This window comes from Gnatocerus cornutus, chromosome 2 (genome assembly GCF_029298725.1).
Source record: "Gnatocerus cornutus isolate USDA-ARS CGAHR chromosome 2, icGnaCorn1.1, whole genome shotgun sequence".
NCBI lineage: Eukaryota > Metazoa > Arthropoda > Insecta > Coleoptera > Tenebrionidae > Gnatocerus > Gnatocerus cornutus.
In genome coordinates this window covers 5,914,493-5,932,456 of record NC_142234.1, presented here as the reverse complement: position 1 = coordinate 5,932,456, position 17,964 = coordinate 5,914,493, and the positions used below count along the sequence as shown (strand labels likewise).

Sequence of the window (17,964 nt, the reverse complement as noted above, 5' to 3'; positions counted from 1 at the left end):
TGGTTTAATTTCAATTTCATATGGTTTTTCAGGAGAGGGAGTTTTGTCTTTCGGAGTAGGAATTTTATCATCTTTAACCGCTTTCTCCTCAACTGGCGATTTTCCTTTAGAAACAACTTCCGCTGATTTAATTTCAATTTCAGATGGTTTTTCAGGAGAAGGAGTTTTGTCTTTCGGAGAAGGAATTTTATCATCTTTAACCGCTTCCTTTTCTACTGGCGATTTTCCTTTAGAAACTACTTCCGCTGATTTAATTTCAATTTCAAATGGTTTTTCAGAAGAGGGAGTTTTGTCTTTTGGAGTAGGAATTTTATCATCTTTAACCGCTTCCTCTTCTACTGGCGATTTTCCTTTAGAAACAACTTCCGCTGATTTAATTTCAATTTCAGATGGTTTTTCAGGAGAGGAAGTTTTGTCTTTCGGAGTAGGAATTTTATCATCTTTAACCGCTTCCTCTTCTACTGGCAATTTTCCTTTAGAAACAACTTCCGCTGATTTAATTTCAATTTCAGATGGTTTTTCAAGAGAAGGAGTTTTGTCTTTCGGAGTAGGAATTTTATCATCTTTAACCGCTTTCTCTTCAACTCGCGATTTGGCTTTAGAAACAACTTTTGCTGGTTTAATTTCAATTTCTGATGGTTTGTCAGGAGAAGAAGTTTTGTCTTTCGGAGTAGGAGGTTTATCATGTTTAACCGCTTCCTCGTCTACTGCCGATTTTCCTTTAGAAACAACTTCTTCCGTTGGTTTAATTTCAATTTCAGACGGTTTTTCAGGAGATGGAGTTTTGTCCTTAGTAAATAAAATTTTCTCGTCTTTAGGCGTAGGAATTTTATCATCTTTGACAACTTCATGTTTTAATGAAGACTTATCCTTAGAAACAACATCTGCTGGTTTAACTTCAATTTCAGACAGTTTTTCACGATACAGTGTTTTGTCTTTTAGAGTGAGATTTATCTTATCCTTAACTGCTTCCTCTTCCATTGACGATTTTCCTTTAAAAACAATAGCTTCTGATTTAATTTTAGTCTCAGATAATTTTTCAGACTTCATTGAAGAAAGTTTGTCGTCGATACCAGTTTCTCTGATGTTCACGACATTTTCTTTTGCGGTAATTTCTTCTGTTTTGATAACTTGAGAAATAGATTTTTGAACATGGTGGGATTCATTTCTATTGACCAATTGCTCCGATTTCGCCCAAACTTGAGAAGAGTCAAAAATTGGTGACTTATCTTGTGAAATTACTCTGCCCGAAAATGTCGTAATTTGAGACAGTATTTTCGGTGGTCTATCTGTTTTAATTAATGGATGTGCTAGTAAAGACGGCGCTTTTGAATCCACTTCATTGCTTTTGGTACGACTGACTGAAGAGGCTTGAGTTATTGTTCTGCTTTCGTCTACTTCTGATGATGAAAATGTTGTTTTTTCAACTTGTTTTACTTCTTGAGTTTTAGTAATACGTTTCTCAGTTTCCATTGTTGTGTTTGCGATAGAAACGTCTTTCAATTTATGTTTCTCGGGATAATCTACTTCGTCTTCAGTTGACTTTTCGGACTTAATTGCAAATTCATCGATGAGATGTTCACCACGTCGTTGATCGTCTCCTTTTGAAAATAATAAACTCTTTTTTAATCCTATTGATTCCTTTGGATAAATTTCCTCTTTAGTTATTTCATTTACTCTGGACGCATAACCATTCACTTCCTCAGAAGAGAACTCAGTCCCATTTTTTACAAACGCATATGATAATTTATTGTCATCCCTGAGAGCTTCTTCTTTAATTTGTTCCAAATCTCTAATGTGGTCAGTTGATGTTGAAGTAATGATTTGTATTAACTGACCTTCAGGAGTAGGAGTCAAATCCGGTTTCAGTTCCTTTACCTCTGCTCTAATTTGTATAGTGGCTTCTAATACTTCAGACATCAATTTCTCAACTTGTTTCTCGCTTATTCGTTTCGATTTTTCCACACGTTTTGTGTCTAATTGCAATGCCTTTTTACTTAACTCAAGTTCAGTTTTTTGTCGCTGTTGCAAAATCTCCTTTTCCAGTTCCTCAGTAATATCCACCTGTGACATAACTTCATCTAATTTCCCTGTATCTTTTTCCAAGACTTCTGGAGGTAGTGCTATTGTTGTTAACAACTTGGCGTTGGCAACTAAGGCTTCTTTAATGATATGAATATCAGAGCTTGAAACTTCTTCTTCTTCTTCTTCTGGTGGACAGACAGATTCACATATACACGGTTCTTCACACACTTCCAAACTTTGATCGCTGATACTCTCGAGAATTTTACTTTGCGTGTCAAAAATTTTACTCATTTCTTTAGCCAGTGTGCTTTCACTCTCAACTTTCGTTTCAGAAACTTCAGCAAGAGATTCTTGTAGAATTGGTGATGGAACTTTATGTTCGACAACAACTTTTTCGCAAGGAGGTTCACAAACAGGAGTTGGTATTGTTGGTATTGAAGATTTTTCTTGTTTTATACTTTGAGCTACTTTCGGAATTGACATTTTTCGAGGAGAAGGCTTAGTGTCGATAATGACTTGTTCTTCGATTTTTCGCATACATTCACTCAACTCATTTTCGGTATATGTTTTCTCTTGATGTGATAAAGTTTTCTTAGGGGTTCCTTCCTGAGATTTAGAGATAAGCTCTTCAAAGAGCGCGCGTTTATCTTTTACTGATTTCGTTTCTATTTCGTCAGATCTGTCGGATACATCGAGACCATTTGGAATGACTTCTAGTTCAACCAGTTTAGTTTGAGATATTGTTTTGTCTTCTTTAACAACAACCTCTAGTTTTTCTTTGAGTTTGATAGGCTTATGAGGTCGCTTCTGTTCGTCTTCGCTATCTTCAAGATCACTGGAACCCGAGAAAATTTTCTGTAGTTCCGCAATTTTTCGTCCTACTTGTTTAGTGTGCGTTGAAATTTGTTGCTTCGCTTTGAAATCATTGTCATCAGACACGGTTTCAGTTTTATCATAGTCATCATCAATCTGTGCTAATGTTTCATTGGAACCACGATAATCTTCATCTTTCATACTACTGATCTCGTCTTCCGAATCTAAGACATCTTTCTTTCGTTTAATCACATGTGATGGTGACTTTATGGTTTGTTCAAGTAACTTAACTTTAGCTTTAACATCCCCAGAACCTCTCCTACTTTTTAAAATTTCTTCATCTTTTATTTTGTCGGAAATAGAAGGTGGAGTTTCTTCAGGTTTGATAGGACTACTTGATGCATCCTTTGTGTCAATTTGGTCGGTAAGAGTGCCAGCTTCTGATGTATCAACTTGAGACAAAGCCATTGATGCGGATTCCGGAAATTCAATAGGACTAGTATTTGCGTCGACGAAATGGACCTCTTCCTCAAAGAACGGTTCTTGAGGAAGAACTTCATCGGCTTGGATCGGACTCAAACCGGCATCTGTGCATTCGCACTCTTCCAATTCCACATCAACGGCGGTGTCTGATACAAAACCTGTTGTCTGCAATCCATGCAAAACGTCGGGTGGTTTGGACGTAGGACTTGTGATAGTTTCGGTTGTACCTCGAGTTAAAGAAATTCCAGTGTCTGTGACGTGATGGGAAAAACTGTCTTCGCTACCTACAGAACCAGCTTGAGAGTCGTCTTTTTCGCTCAAATTATCGTAGGTGTAGATTAGTTTAGTACCGCTGAAGTTCACAGTTTCTTCGCGTTTCTTCTGAGCAGTTTCTATCGCTGGAGGAGGTATGATATACTCTGATTTTTCTGTAGGACGTCCTCTTTTTTCCGTAGTGTTAGAAACTCCCACATCTACAGTTTCTGAAGTTTCAACTCCAGATTCGTCTCTTCTGGTGGTGGTGACAGAAATGTGTGATTGTGATTTGATTGATATTTCAACGTCGTTAGTACCGTACAAAGTTAGACGACTTTCGGCAGTGGCTGATGCTTCTTTCGTTCGGACTTCTTTACGTCCAATAACGAGTTCTAGAGTTGGAGTAGGATAGGATTTCGGAACATTAGGAGTAGAATCAGGAGTAGGCGCAATTTCTTTGTTAGTGAGTGGTGACGTGCTCCTGCTCACTTGGTTCGTGTACTCTTCGTTGTTTCTTTCGTTCGTTTCAGTGTAAGCAACCGCAATTTTCTTCTCAGGTGTGGTTTTAATTCGGAACTCTTCTTCAGTCGGAGGTATTTTCCCTTTACCACCTCCTCCATGCAGTCTCTCAACAGTCTTTCGTTCTTTTCGTTCCCAGTCTTCGGGTTTTTTCGAATCTTTAGCACCTTTCTCTTCAGGCGATGGAAAACCTTTAAGGATTTTCAATTCGCCTGGTCGTAACGCAGGATCGGATTCAATAATTCTATAACTTTCTAAATGTACACGAGCAATATCACGATTGGAAGGCAGATTATTGTCAATGGAAGGATTAGAACCGTCGACGTCTAAGTCTTCGGTTGAAGCTAAGCGTTTTCGAGGTCCAGCGAACAATTTCGCTTGGTGTTGGTAATACTGGCGAATATCGTCGTATGGAGTGACTTCTTCAAGTTCAATATCACCAGCACGACAATTCGACAAGTAGTCCTTGCCCTCGATGGAAGTTTCTTCTCCTGGAGTTGGCGTTTCCAGGAGACATTGATCTTCTCGGAAGCCGTCAGTGTCCAACGAATCGTCGTCGTCTTGTGGCGACGCCGAAGCTACTGTCGCAAGGAACAAAATAAAAGGAGGTTGTCGGTGGTAAAACAGTGTTTTAATTTGTCCCAAGTGCAACAGGATTCATTTTTATCAAATTTGGTATCAATTTCAGAAAATAAATCATGGCAAGAGGCACCGCCTCCACTCCCATACATAATAAACATGAGATGAGTGAAGGATAAGATGATTTAGGACGGAGTAGGAAACCACAGTCGAATAATAATATAAAGCCGGCTAGGCATTCCACATTTCCATAAGCTCTCTACTTTTGTTATTATAGTCTTTCGACCGTATAGACAGCATAATTCCGAAAGCATAGATGCCAACAATATAGTAACAAGTTAAAAATGCCCAAACTAGCAAACGGAAGATCGGAACGAATTAAACAAAAACCGACAATGGTCTCTCCATTTAATTAGTCCGAATCATTCCCCAACTAAAAAACAAAACTAACCAAAAATCACTAACCTTTGTATAGCCTTTGCTACACGAAGCCCGAGGCCGCGAAAAGACCCAAATACGACACAACTTATTTCACCCTCACCATTTCTCGTCATGAAATTTAGCCAAAACCGCGGCACTGAGAAATAGCGAGAGTGAACATGCACAATATGTACAACCACTTTTAGTCCCTATCAGATTCATGGAGTTTGCATTATGGTTCACCAAGCCAATATACAGGAGAAATTGGACGGACTGCGTGACAAAAGGAGGATGTCTATGGACGATTTTATACCTCAATTCAAAATACTAAATTCGACAAGAAACGACAGTATTTTGAAAAGATCGTAATGTTAATTTTCGAACAAAAATGGATGTAGTGTGTATGAAATGGTTACACAGATGACACTTAGCTGTATTATACAGGTTTTTGTACATATTTACGGAACGGAAAAATAAACAAAAGTAATTAAAAACTGTAGTGATACAACTAAATGAATTACAAACAGATATTGTTCAAACATTTGTTGTATCAATGTGAATTTTGTTTGAAAAATATCTGTTTAATGGATTCTTAAAGATTCACACATCAACACGTCCCAAACATTACAATTTTAGTAGAAGTTTTTTGTTTGGACCTTAGAACCCAAAAGCCATGCGGCATGAGATGTGACACAATAGTCTCAGACTACAGTGGCCAAACTTAAAGTGAACAGAGTAACATAACTAAAGAAGCAGCGATTGCTATTTACAAAGGCATGGCATGAAAGCTTGTGTGTGTTCAAAGCAATAAAATGAAAAGGATACTTTGTCGAAAAAATAAAACACTGACGCCCACACTGATGATTTATTTTCTGCATATTTGTTAGAGTCGGGGCCAATGATTGTTAATCGTCCAAGGTTGTTAATTTCTTGTTAGTCGTTGATATTATTAATAGGCAAAAGCTTGTTGCACCAAAGCATTGTTGCACATACAAGTAATGTATTAAATTTGTTACTTTAGTGTGTATTGTTAACGAAAACGTGACGATTGTTGTGTGGAAAATCGTCGCATTGTCGTTGATCAGGATCAGGTAATTAATTGTAAAGGTCTAGGTGAGGTCAGGACAAACACATTTCGTTTTGTTTCCCGTTAACATTTATCATTATAGATGAAGAAAAAATAAAAGAAGCATATCCGTTAACAGTTTCACGCTACTACGAACATAAACTCTAAATTGGTTTAACCAACTGCAAACTCCATATTAATGTGGCATATCAATAGGATACATGATGTTAGTCTGTTATTATAGATAAAATTAAAGAAAGGCAATACTCACCACTGCTGAAAAAAATGATTAGATAGACACGATTCACACGAACGTTCGCGGGTAACTGAAGAATTTCTTAAACAAGATACCGTATTATGATCTAAATAGACTTAGAAACCATACGATATTCAAGGATCAAAAAGTAGTCACGGACTGTAAAGTCCCATTTTTACGTTATCGATCCGACCCATCGTCACATTTGAATTAATTATATCTCATTACGTTCCGGAGGTGATAAATTGATACATTAGAAATTGCAACAACTATGAAATAAAAACTTCATTAATTTCGTCATGTCTTTCCTAGAAGATTAGCATTAGTAAGTTTTCTGTCCGACCTCGTTGCGAGGCGTTTTAATACGATTAAAACCCTTATGATTGATATGCCACATTTTGTACAGGAAATATTCTAGGCTTCATTTCCTTGATTCGAAATGTCAGGCCTGAATTGAATATTTCTTGCACAATAATATCTACTAATAAGCGCTGCTTAAAAATTCAAGCTAGGTGTCTGGATAAATCGTAATTCTTACCTTGGATTGAGGCTGCCTGTTCTTTGGTTATGAAGTCGGCAGGACTCGGTGGAGGAGTCTTCGATACTTTTGGTGATTTAGGATCTGAAAGGTAAAAAATAGATAAAACGGAAATAAAAAAATTAATCTAGATCTACCAGTTTTTTAAGTAGAATAGAACCTACACATAGCCTCTTACCTTCTGTTGAGATTATTTTCGTGATCTTCTTCTGCTCAAACCTCTGTGTGACACCTTCAAGTAACTCCGAATCCCTCCGGTCTCCGTCTATCACTATTTTTTCAACAGCCGGAGAAATAGTCAACTCGTTCGATGTTATTGTGGTTTTTTGTCCGTTAACAATTTCCCCGCCGCTTTTCTGTTCGACTTCTGCTATTTTGTTTTCTACCAAGCTCTGTCGTTTGATAGAAGTGATTTCCTGGACAATTTCGACTCGTTGCGAAGACGCCGGAACTGTTCTATCGACAGAAAGTCGTTCCTCGATCTGATGCCGTCGTTCCGTAACACTCTTATTAAAGTCCTCTTCGTCAGAGGTCTCTACAACTTTCTCCTCTGCTGAATACTTGTCGAAATTTTCCTTTTGTTTTTCGTCTTCGGTTTTTTTGAACGACTCGACGCTTTGTGAGTCTCTAATGATGTCTTTTTCGTAAAGGTTTTCTTCTAATTTCTTTATCAGTCTCTGTTTTCCTAGTTCCTTGATCCCGTGAGGAGGATAATCAACATTTAGGCACTGAGGTATTATATCCTCCCTTCCTATCCTCCTAAGGGCACTTTCTAAGGTATTGGCTTGCGCTTTGTTACCCGACTGCGACAGCCACATTCTTAACATTGATTGGGCTTGTTTGGCGACACTGTCGGGGTACTCGGATTTGATTACGTTGATTTCGGAAGTGGTCAGACCTAGTTGGGCGGCCAAAGGAACCCAATCTTCGCCTAAGAGATTACTCATGTCTGCCAGTCGTGGATCAGGCCTATTGAAATACAAAAAAAAATAAGAAAAATCAAGAGATAACAATCGAATCTTACCTATAATAGTCAAAGGTTTCAATCTTCTTCACGGAATCACTATCCGTCAAGGAGATGGTATCCACGACTATATCATCCGGCAGCACAATGTTTAATATACAAATAGGTTGTTGAGGTGGTTCTCCTTTAGGTAACTTTGATTCCCGCATAAACAGACACCTACTAACAGCTTCTGCATGCTGGTCTTTCACCCTGACTGAGAAAGGCAAGCGATTTTCTCTGAAAGCCCTAAATGAAAACTGCAGCTGCTCGCCACTCTTAGTGATAGGTACGAGGTTTCCGGCAAATTCGATGTATTGAGGTTTACCCTCGAGCACCTCAACATCTCGACTTTTCGCTACTTCGGTGAAATGTTCTTGGTGCTCAAGAGTCTTGTCTTCTTTGTCGTCAGTCATACAGAAGACACGTAATCTAGCTTCCAGAGGATCGACGCGTTTGGCGAACACGACAAATTTTGCCATGAACGGGACATGGATAGCTTCCCTGGAGGCAAAAAGAACAATTGAATTTTATCGTTAGAAATTAGTGGATGTAACTAAATTTTTCCCAATTTGTATTTATAGAGTGATCTACTGTTAGAGTAAGTGCAAAATAGGAAGTGACAGCATTGGCATTGGCGTGGATTTTAGAAAAAGTTTTACACTTTTGTAAGATGATTCGGAGCGTCTTTCTTCAACTGCACGCCACTGGTGTAAACATTCACGCAGCTTATTAGACTCTACTCCTGTCACTTCTAATATTGCACTTGCTCTACAAGTGAAAAAGAGGTGAACAATGGTACCACAGTTTCCTAGAAAGTATCAAACCACCATTTAAGTCACAACTTGAGTAATAATTTATTTGTTTCCTAGGAAACGATTTCTCAACTTACTTGATCCTGACTTCTGCATCGCCTGCTTGATGAAAGAATACATCTCTATCAAGCAGGTGATGCAATACATGAAGCATTGAGAAAACGTCTGGATCTAAGTCAGAAAATCAATTTAACTTATCGTAAAAGCCTATTATTAGGTACCTAATTGAATTAATAATTTCGTTAAGCATATTCATTAAATTAATTTTAAATTCTAGTTTTTGAAAAATTAAAGGCAATAACTATTTTTTTGGTCAAGTGATTGCTAACAATACTTAATTCAATTAAACATTCTTTGCTTTCGACCAGTGCACAAAGTGAGTAAAAAGTGAGGTTACAAAGGCTCTTTTTATTACCTTGTCTTTATCAACTATAACAACTGAACGTCGTTGGTCAGGTCAGGTCAGGTCAATTACCTGACTCAACCGCGCTCGGCCTTGACCTTGTTCATTCTAATCTTATCAGTAAATCGTCACGAACACTTTTTATGTGCATTGAACATTACATCTTACGTCACAATTTATGACGTCATTCGGTTCTTGTCAATGGTGTTGTGATGTTGTTTAGTGACATTTATTTAAAGAAATTTAACTCTGAAGAAGAATAAAGGGCTCAAAACGTCTAAGTGTACTGAAGACTCGAGGTGAATATAGGTAAGTGAATAATTCCAACTTTTTACTAATGATTTTATTAAAAAATAGTTTTTTAAGTGCATAACCCTAAAAGTGCTTAAATCAGAATGTACTAAGAAATTTCTTCTTATACAGGGTGTTCAAATATGTCATATAAATCGTGGATAGTGAGCTTTCTTGTAATTTTTCTTTCATTATTCTCGCAACTTTAATTGAGTAAACAAAAATTTTCTAATTGGAGTGGGTCGTGGATACAACGCATGTCGGTTCTTAATTTCAATAGTAGTCAGGAGACTACTGATATAATACATAGTAAAAAATAGCAAATAATACTCGAAAATTAGATGCATTTAAGCCTTTGAAGAAGATGTTTGATATAATTATTGTAGATTCGATAAACACATTCAAATTTATGGATCAAAATGATTGTCAATGTGAAAATGTCTTAAGATAAAACTTAACTAACAAAACTGCAACTACTACAGTGCTGACACTCATTCAAAACTTGAGTTTTCTCATAATTTTTTCTCACCTCGCCGTGAAAACTAAATCTTCAACAATGTTAAAAACAACGTAGACATAACTTACACAAGTGTACCTAAATTTGTGGCGATAGTTTAAGATTTCTTTAATCTGTAAATCTGTCGTGTTCATATTAAAATCAACAGAATAATCCTCACCTATAAAGTTCAGTAGCCATTTTCGTCGCGTCACCAACATTTCGACAATCCATAAGCCAAAACCTCGCCGACACCGTTGTCGTAAACGATACGCAATCGTTGACAAAAGTGAGTGGTGTGGACCCCGTTACATCTTCCCATTGTGCCCTCGTTGTACCCCCTTAAAATTAAAATTCCAACTTATACCACAATCAAGACCTTGTTATTCCGGGAGTGCCAAAAATTTCGGATCAGGATGAACATGTTCCGACTTTTTGGTTTCTATCATCAGTCGCCCCCATTAATTTGATAGTAAACAAAGACATAACACTAGAGCATGCATATCCCGGCGTCTCGTTCGCGTGATGGACCATTATCAAGACAAAATACAGTAGCAACAAGCTTTTTACATTCAGGCACCTGACGGTTTATGACCATTTCTTGGCAAAAGTGGAAGCAAATGCAGTGGTTGGAAGCGGCAAAAAGCAAAGCATTCATTCGAACGGTTTCAGAAAAGACCAGTCGCGTGGCAACTAACTTCCGGTATTAAATAAAACTTATCGGACAGTGTTTGGAGATTATGTATACTGTTTTTTCTACGACTGATCTGACGCTTTATGTAGAGGGTAATTTAAACAAAAAAAAGTTAATCAAGAGGAAATTATTGGTTGTAAATGTAACCAAGAAAAATGAAATGCAGCAAATCTATATAAGGTGAGAATTGCGATTCGTGTTTTTGTGAATTTCTCAAATAAAATTGAAAAATAAACAGTATTAACCACTAAAAGGCAAAAGAAAATTTTAAAGTTCTTAAATTTTAAAAGACGTGGATGCGCACGATTCCCCAACTTGCATCTCTGATTCAAAACTTCTTTTGTTGCCAAATCGTACACGTCCCTCGCCTCGTTCACATTCCTAACAAAAAATGTTTCGATTTATAAAACAGAAACAAAAATAAATTTTAAAAAATAGATATAGATATACATTCTAAAAGGGGGGCAGCCCACAATAGTTAGTTACCTTTGAGAGATCTTTTCCGAAACACCCCTGGACACGCGCGTGAAATATCAATAATCAGCGCATTAGTTTGACTGTTTGAAGTGACACCTGTGACGTCATCATGACGAAAACACTTTTGAACGCGTTTGTTAGGATGGTGGGAACGGGGTTTTTACGACGTCACAATGACGTCAACTAGAAAAATTACGAGGCTGGCAAACTTTTCAATGTTGGGAAACGTGTGGTACGGCAGCACCCCTCTTTGCGATAATTTTGCTTTTACTCATAATGTATATGATATACACCCATTGGTTTGAGCAATGGATCTGGAGCTCCTAGTATTTGAAATTTTGAATAACGCATCGTACAATTTTGACTTAGATAAAGGGCACCGGGTCTATAGAGTAATGAATCGTTGACTTTTACCCTGTATATGTACATCGCACAAAAAAACTAACCATGACCCGAATGGAATAAGTTGTTGGACCTCCAGGATTGCCCTCTAAAACTGGCATGATACAGGATGATATCTGATCTAAGCGTCTTATCATACATGCTTATAAAGACTAATCTAATTAATACAGGACCTAATCTATGAAAATTTTAGTCTACTTACAGCTATCTACGTAATAGCTACCGTAAAACAGAAGCTTGCCAACCCCTTAACGACAAAACAATTTACAAAAATACATAGGGCACAACACAACAATAAAACATCATATTTGAATGATAACTAGAACCAAAAACCTAAAGTGGGTGATAACGGGACCAACAGAGGTCTAATTTTGATCAAATTTACAAAACAAACAAAACCAAAGGAACTATGATTAAAGCCAGCTTTTAAGAGCTCAGCTTTGGCAGCAAAAAACACGTCGAATCGTATATCTGAGTAAAAATCGGGTAATTTGTACCTGTTATAGAGCAGAGAAGTCGTAAAGTAGGTGCACTTCCTGAATACTGATTGATCATCCCTTGCGAATGTGCCCGTGGCGCCGGCATACTCAACGTGATGGCCTTGTGGAATTTCCTTCTTCTGGGCTCAACAGTGACAACCGGCGAAACGGCAACTCCGTGTCCCAGCAGTTTGGCAGTCAATTCTGGATCTATCGGTTGGGCCTAAGATGCGAGAATACAATGACGAATCTTCCGAAGAACTATCATCTTAAAACGCTCAAGCTCACTTACCTTCAAAGAAAAGGAAAAGGATCGGGTGATGCGACAAAGCAAGGTTCGACAGCAAACATAACACAAAAAATAATGTCAAAACAGTGCAAACAACAATGAAGAAAATGAAGGAGTGTTGAAGCGGTTGAGCTGAGAGCCCAATAATGGTGGTGGGTTTCGAACCGTGCTTTGTATGCGGAATTTTTGAACACGTCGGGTGCCCAAAAATTCGGTTTGAGCCAATGAAAAAGTTAGTTTTGGTTAGTTTTAACTCAACTTTATTGGGCACTCACACTGTATACAAGTTTAGTGACTGAGAGTTGACAATGAGAAAAACATACATGACATGACTTAGAATTAAGCACGAAATAAATGAGATTAAAAAACGAAACAAGAAATGCGGGCAAGGATGCGAAATGTTAACAGTTATGTTAGGGGCATTCGCACAACCAATTAAACACTTGCGAACTTTTAGATCAACCAAATACGAATGACCCCATCCCTACTTTTGATACACTTAAAACTATAAAATTACAGGTGTTCGTCGCATTCGAAAACAATAACATCGAGTGATACAGAGCGCTATTAGAAAAAATTAATTGGCAGTGTTTTTGGAAATAACCAATCTTGGTTGGGTTCTTTTTTTAAATAGCGCCCAACTGTTGTCATCACGAAAGCTGATAACACATTTTCGCACTCCCTGACAATTGGACGAGCAATCGACAAGAGTCACAACCCCTCTTGAGTTTGTAAAGGCTCAGAAATTTTGCAAATTTCGCAAAATTTGAAAATTTCTTGGTTTGAAGACTTTTAAAGCCACACTATAATATACGAAATTTGTTATAAGTACTTGTTCAACGAGCCTGTATACTGTTTTCAATGGACCAAAATAACTTATATGATGTTATATGCTTATAAAAGCTAATAAGTTGTTTTTTAAGAGACCACCACCATTAAAAAAGTGGTTCACTTTGAAATTGGTACCTCTTAACTTTACCGCTGAGACCTACTGAAAACTTTATTAAAGTGACCAGAATCCAAAAAGTGAACTGAAATTACTTCAAAAGGCATGATAAGGCGCGCTTTTTATACTCTTAATTTGGATTTATACTTTTATGAGACAATAAAACTAAGTACATACTTAATTTTTGCCTGCTTCAAAAATATCAATTAATATGTTGGTGGATCTTTAAAAAACTTTAGTAAACTGTAAGACTTTGAATAGATTATAAGAGATATGTAAATATGTTTGCATAGGTACTTGTATACGTATATTGTTTCTTTAATTTTTCTATGTTCAACTAATTTGTTTACTTTAACTAGTATATTTACGTTTATTCTAAGTATTAAAATATAGACAACTTTCGTGTTGACATGTATCTTAGGCCATCTGACTAGAAATTGTATTTCTGAAATAATATTATGACTAGAGAATAACTTAAGCAGCGACTAGAATAATAAGAATCACAAGGTTTAGATTATCTAACAATCGAATCAGCTTTTCAATTATACCATATTTGTACTTTTTGGAAAAATAGAAAATTTTGACTCCCTATAAACTTCGTAGTAATAAATCTACAATTTTTCTCTGATCAATTGAACATCATTCTTCATAAAGGTACAAATCTTTTGGCAAATTTTACCTCTAAATTCTATATGTACACAAAGCAAGTTCCCCTGATCACCATATTAACGACCACCTTTTCTTTTTCGGTATGTGGTTGACCGTGATTTTACGCAATTTTTCCTTCGGCACACCTTTGCGTGGCTTGAAGAGATTTACCTGTAGTCCAACTTTAATCTTCTTAGTGAGGGCTCCTTGTGGGAACACCGCTTGCACTTGTGGCACCACCGTACTCGACACCATGCCACCTTCTGGTCCGATAGCGTGTACCTCTTGTCGTATCCTGGAAACCACGGCGAAGTACTGAGGGAAGTCTTGGGTTACTATCCTTGTTATTCTTCCAGAGGAGATGTCCTCTAGTTGGTTTAGATCTGCAAGAAATGTTTGTCAGCAAATTGTCGTCAATGTCGAATTTCAACAAACCTTCAGCCTCGAAACTATCATGTAGCACTTCGTTGAGAACTTCTTCGGTGGCTTCCACGGTGTGTTCCTTCCAAGACTCGCCATTGTCCGATCGGAGGATTACAATTTCTCGTTCTTTGCCACGAAGCGCGGCAAAGTGGGGAACCTCAATAATCACAGGTCTGGAATTTCAAATTTAATTGATTTGTCTGGAACAGTGCAATGTTTGTACCCTAAGAATTTCGCTCCAACGGGACCTAATTCAAGGACTCTGCTTGCTAAGGCTTCACCTTCCATCAATGGAGGCGGATGCGGCGTTCTTTGAGGGCGAACGTATCTGCATGTTATTCTAGTAGGGCTTGAGGCACATCTTGGGGGGACAATGACGCGGACTCCTGAGTGACGACACCCACGCATTGCGCCGCCTCTTGCGTCCACCAGGAAAGACACTAAAAAGCTGTGAAAACAGAGTGTTAGTACCGAAGAATAATGGTAGAATTGTTAAGTACATCGAGATTGTGCAAAAATTGGAAGGGTCGTGTTTATACTCTTTCGCCGAGGAACCTTTTGGGTACAAGGAAAGGAAGGGAAAGGTGAACGACCAGAGTTACACGAGAATATACAATAAACTTACTTCTTCCAATGAAGCTTCCTGCAGCAAAAGCAAAGACAAGAATCAAGTTAGACTCAAGAAAAATCCACACAAACACATGTCAATGCAAACGTAACAACGTCTTTTATGTCTATAAACTCACCCTATGCTGATTGGATGTTTATCTATGTCTACATTATCGGGAGTGTACTTTTTGATATACTCCACATAATTCTGTTGCACATGTTCTGGACTGATATTATCTTCGATGTGACGAGGTGGCAACATATTCTCATTATTAGACATAATCTTATTGGAATCTATCCTCTCATCTCTAGTCACGTCAATAGGCAGTGAATCATCCCCTAAACTCTTCATTTCATCCGCCGTCAAATACCTGTAAGTCTGATCTCCCAAAACAGTATCCTCTCCTGAAAACAAATACATTATGACCACCAGAATTACCAAACATCCCCAATTCTTGTGTCAAGTCAAGAAAGAAGAGAAACGAAAGTTAGTAAATAGCGTGTTAGCTTGCAAATAAACCCAATTTTTGAATACAGTCATGAACAGTGTGGATGTGTAACAATATAGTTCTAGACTTACTGGTGAGCAAAGTTGTACCATTGAAATAGGGGAGGTACACGTGTCGTTGATGCGGAGCCGTACCGAATCCGTCCAAAATATTCTCCCCTGCTTTCACGATTAAACAGTTTGTTAAATTTTAATGAAAGTGTTAAGCAAACGAAAGCGTTTATATTAAAGCAGTCGGCGGGGTTTGACCTCTTGTCACTATAAACTGGCTAAATTGGACTTGTCGTTCTATAGGCCGCTAGTCTCTATCATTTTTTTCCAAATTTGGACATGTTGCTATGATTGTATGATTATGGTCATGGAATGATAATGAGCAATGAAATGATGTGAATGTTGTGATGACTAACGTCATGCACTAACATTATTCTACTAAACTGAATAAGCAGAAGAGCAAAGCGCATGCCCATTAAAAGACATGTGTTGAGGATAGTTTTTGCAATTTGAATATCAATAAAACACCTGATAAAGATGTGAACTTTTGGGTAATCGTAACTACAATAACATTATGAGCGACTATTGCTGTCTCTAGTTTGACCTCCTATTTGAGCGGTGCTAAGTTGATGAATTCAACAAGTGTTTGAACTTGGAACTCTTCCCCAACTTTGCACTAATGAGATAGCAAACACCGCATACTGTAGCTTGGGACACAAAGTACTCACCACCTTCTTCCTCTGAGTCCGACATGAAAGTTTCCTGCATTGCTTCAGGTGCAACCACACGATATTTCTCTTCATTAGAGATCGTGGAGGTGTCCGCTGGTGACGTCTTTTCAGTCACCACTTTGAGAGTATCAATAACTGTGATGTACCCGAGTTTCTCAGCGATGTGTAAAGGTGTTTGACCGCTCTACAAAAAACAAATAAATCGACAATTTCTTCACAAAACTAACTTACATTAGTGACGGCATTTGGTTGTGCAGAATTCTCCAACAGAGTGTTAACAATATTGGTATGGCCTTGCTGAGCCGCTTGATGCAATGGCGTGTAACCCAAAGAAGTGTTAGCTTTAACATTTGCACCATGTGAAAGAAGAAACCGAACCATGTTGATTTGACCATAGTGACTCGCTATGTGAAGAGGAGTGTAGCCGATTTTAGTTGCTGCATCCACCTCCCCGCCGTTTTTGACAAGGATTTCAGCGACCGGAACTTTGTCTTCTTGAGCACAGAGATGTAACGGCGTAAGTCCATTTCTGGCTCTGTGGTTCGTGTCGGCTTTGTGTTCAATAAGAAGATCCGTCATGTCGGAGTGGCCTTCTTGTGCACTGAGATGCAAAGGAGTGAAACCAGCCTGCAATAAAAAAAATTGAAAACACACAAACATGGAAATTTGGATCAGTGTTACCATGCTCTCCGCGTTGGGATTGGCTCCATACTCGAGTAAAGTGTTGGCAATGTCCATTTGGTTTTTCTTGGCTGCAATATGCAACGGCGTGTGGCCGTTCTTGGCAGTGGCATAAGGAGAAGCCCCTTTTTCCAGTAAGAGCAGCGCGACATTTTGATGGTCGTAATGCGACGCGACATGCAAAGGTGTAACTCCGTTTTTGCCTTGCGCATCCACTGGTGCTTCTTTCTGGAGAAGCAACTTTGCCACTTTCAAGTGTCCATACTTTGCCGCAAGATGCAAAGGTGTGAATCCCTTCTTGGTGGTGGCGTTAAGCGACGCTCCGTTGTCAATCAGAGCTGCAGCTACTTCGTCTTGGCCTTCCTTGGCGGCAATGTGAAGAGCAGTATACATGTCTTTGGTTGTATTGTCGACGTTGGCACCGTGTTGGAGAAGCAGCATAACAATGTCAACGTTCCCAAGACGAGAAGCGATGTGAAGTGGAGTTTGTTGTTCGCGAGCGCGGGCATCTACTTGAGCACCGTTGCGTAGGAGAATTCTGATGATATCCGTCTAAAAGCATGAAATGCTGTCACAAAAAGAAGCGTTTTGTTCAGATCGTACCTGGTTGGCTCGGGCGGCTAAATGGAGGGGTGTTTCTCCACGCACTGTAGGAACATCTGGTTTTGCATCATGTTGGAGTAAGAAAATGACAATGTTCATGCATCCCATAAAACTGGCCACGTGAAGAGGAGTCAGCCCACTCTCCGTCGTAGCACCGATACCTAGTCAGAATGACGTAAGTGACAGTAGTGTGATTCATACGGATTTTACGTACTAGCACCGTGTTTGAGGAGCAGCTCAACGACTTTGATCCTATTCTTTTTGCAGGCTATGTGAAGAGGTGTAAAGCCATTGAGAGCCCTAGCGTTTGCATCGGCTTGTCTATCTAAAAGCAACTTGGCCACTCTTACATGGCCACAATGTGCAGCCACATGAAGAGCAGTCAAGTAGTCCACCGTAACTTCATCCACAGGTGCTCTGTGATAAAGGAGGATTCTGGCAGCGTCTACGTGATCTCCTTGAGCGGCCATGTGAAGAGGCGCCAAACCATTCTAAAGAATGAAAAATTGCAGTTGAAATTA

At 38.5% G+C, this 17,964-nt stretch overlaps 1 protein-coding gene across 9 annotated transcripts in view; it reads right to left on the bottom strand.

Moving 5' to 3' along the window:
• The window catches only part of LOC148178294 (uncharacterized), a 101,540-nt gene that overhangs the window by 61,143 nt on the left and 22,433 nt on the right, over positions 1-17,964 (bottom strand). For 6 of the 9 annotated variants that reach the window (XM_088030941.1, XM_088030946.1, XM_088030943.1 and 3 more), the window contains 15 exons: positions 17,658-17,934; positions 17,444-17,604; positions 16,841-17,392; positions 16,391-16,786; positions 16,157-16,343; positions 15,067-15,334; positions 14,946-14,963; positions 14,544-14,768; positions 14,333-14,493; positions 14,069-14,280; positions 12,033-12,237; positions 10,144-10,303; positions 7,979-8,461; positions 7,133-7,923; positions 6,955-7,038 (listed from right to left, as the gene is read on the bottom strand). In XM_088030941.1, the coding sequence (XP_087887067.1) occupies positions 6,955-7,038; positions 7,133-7,923; positions 7,979-8,461; positions 10,144-10,303; positions 12,033-12,237; positions 14,069-14,280; positions 14,333-14,493; positions 14,544-14,768; positions 14,946-14,963; positions 15,067-15,334; positions 16,157-16,343; positions 16,391-16,786; positions 16,841-17,392; positions 17,444-17,604; positions 17,658-17,934 (4,180 nt within the window). Of the gene's footprint in view, positions 1-6,954; positions 7,039-7,132; positions 7,924-7,978; positions 8,462-10,143; positions 10,304-12,032; positions 12,238-12,558; positions 14,281-14,332; positions 14,494-14,543; positions 14,769-14,945; positions 14,964-15,066; positions 15,335-15,509; positions 15,600-16,156; positions 16,344-16,390; positions 16,787-16,840; positions 17,393-17,443; positions 17,605-17,657; positions 17,935-17,964 lie in introns of those variants that run through there. The other 3 variants (XM_088030951.1, XM_088030942.1, XM_088030950.1) reach the window with 3 other exon arrangements.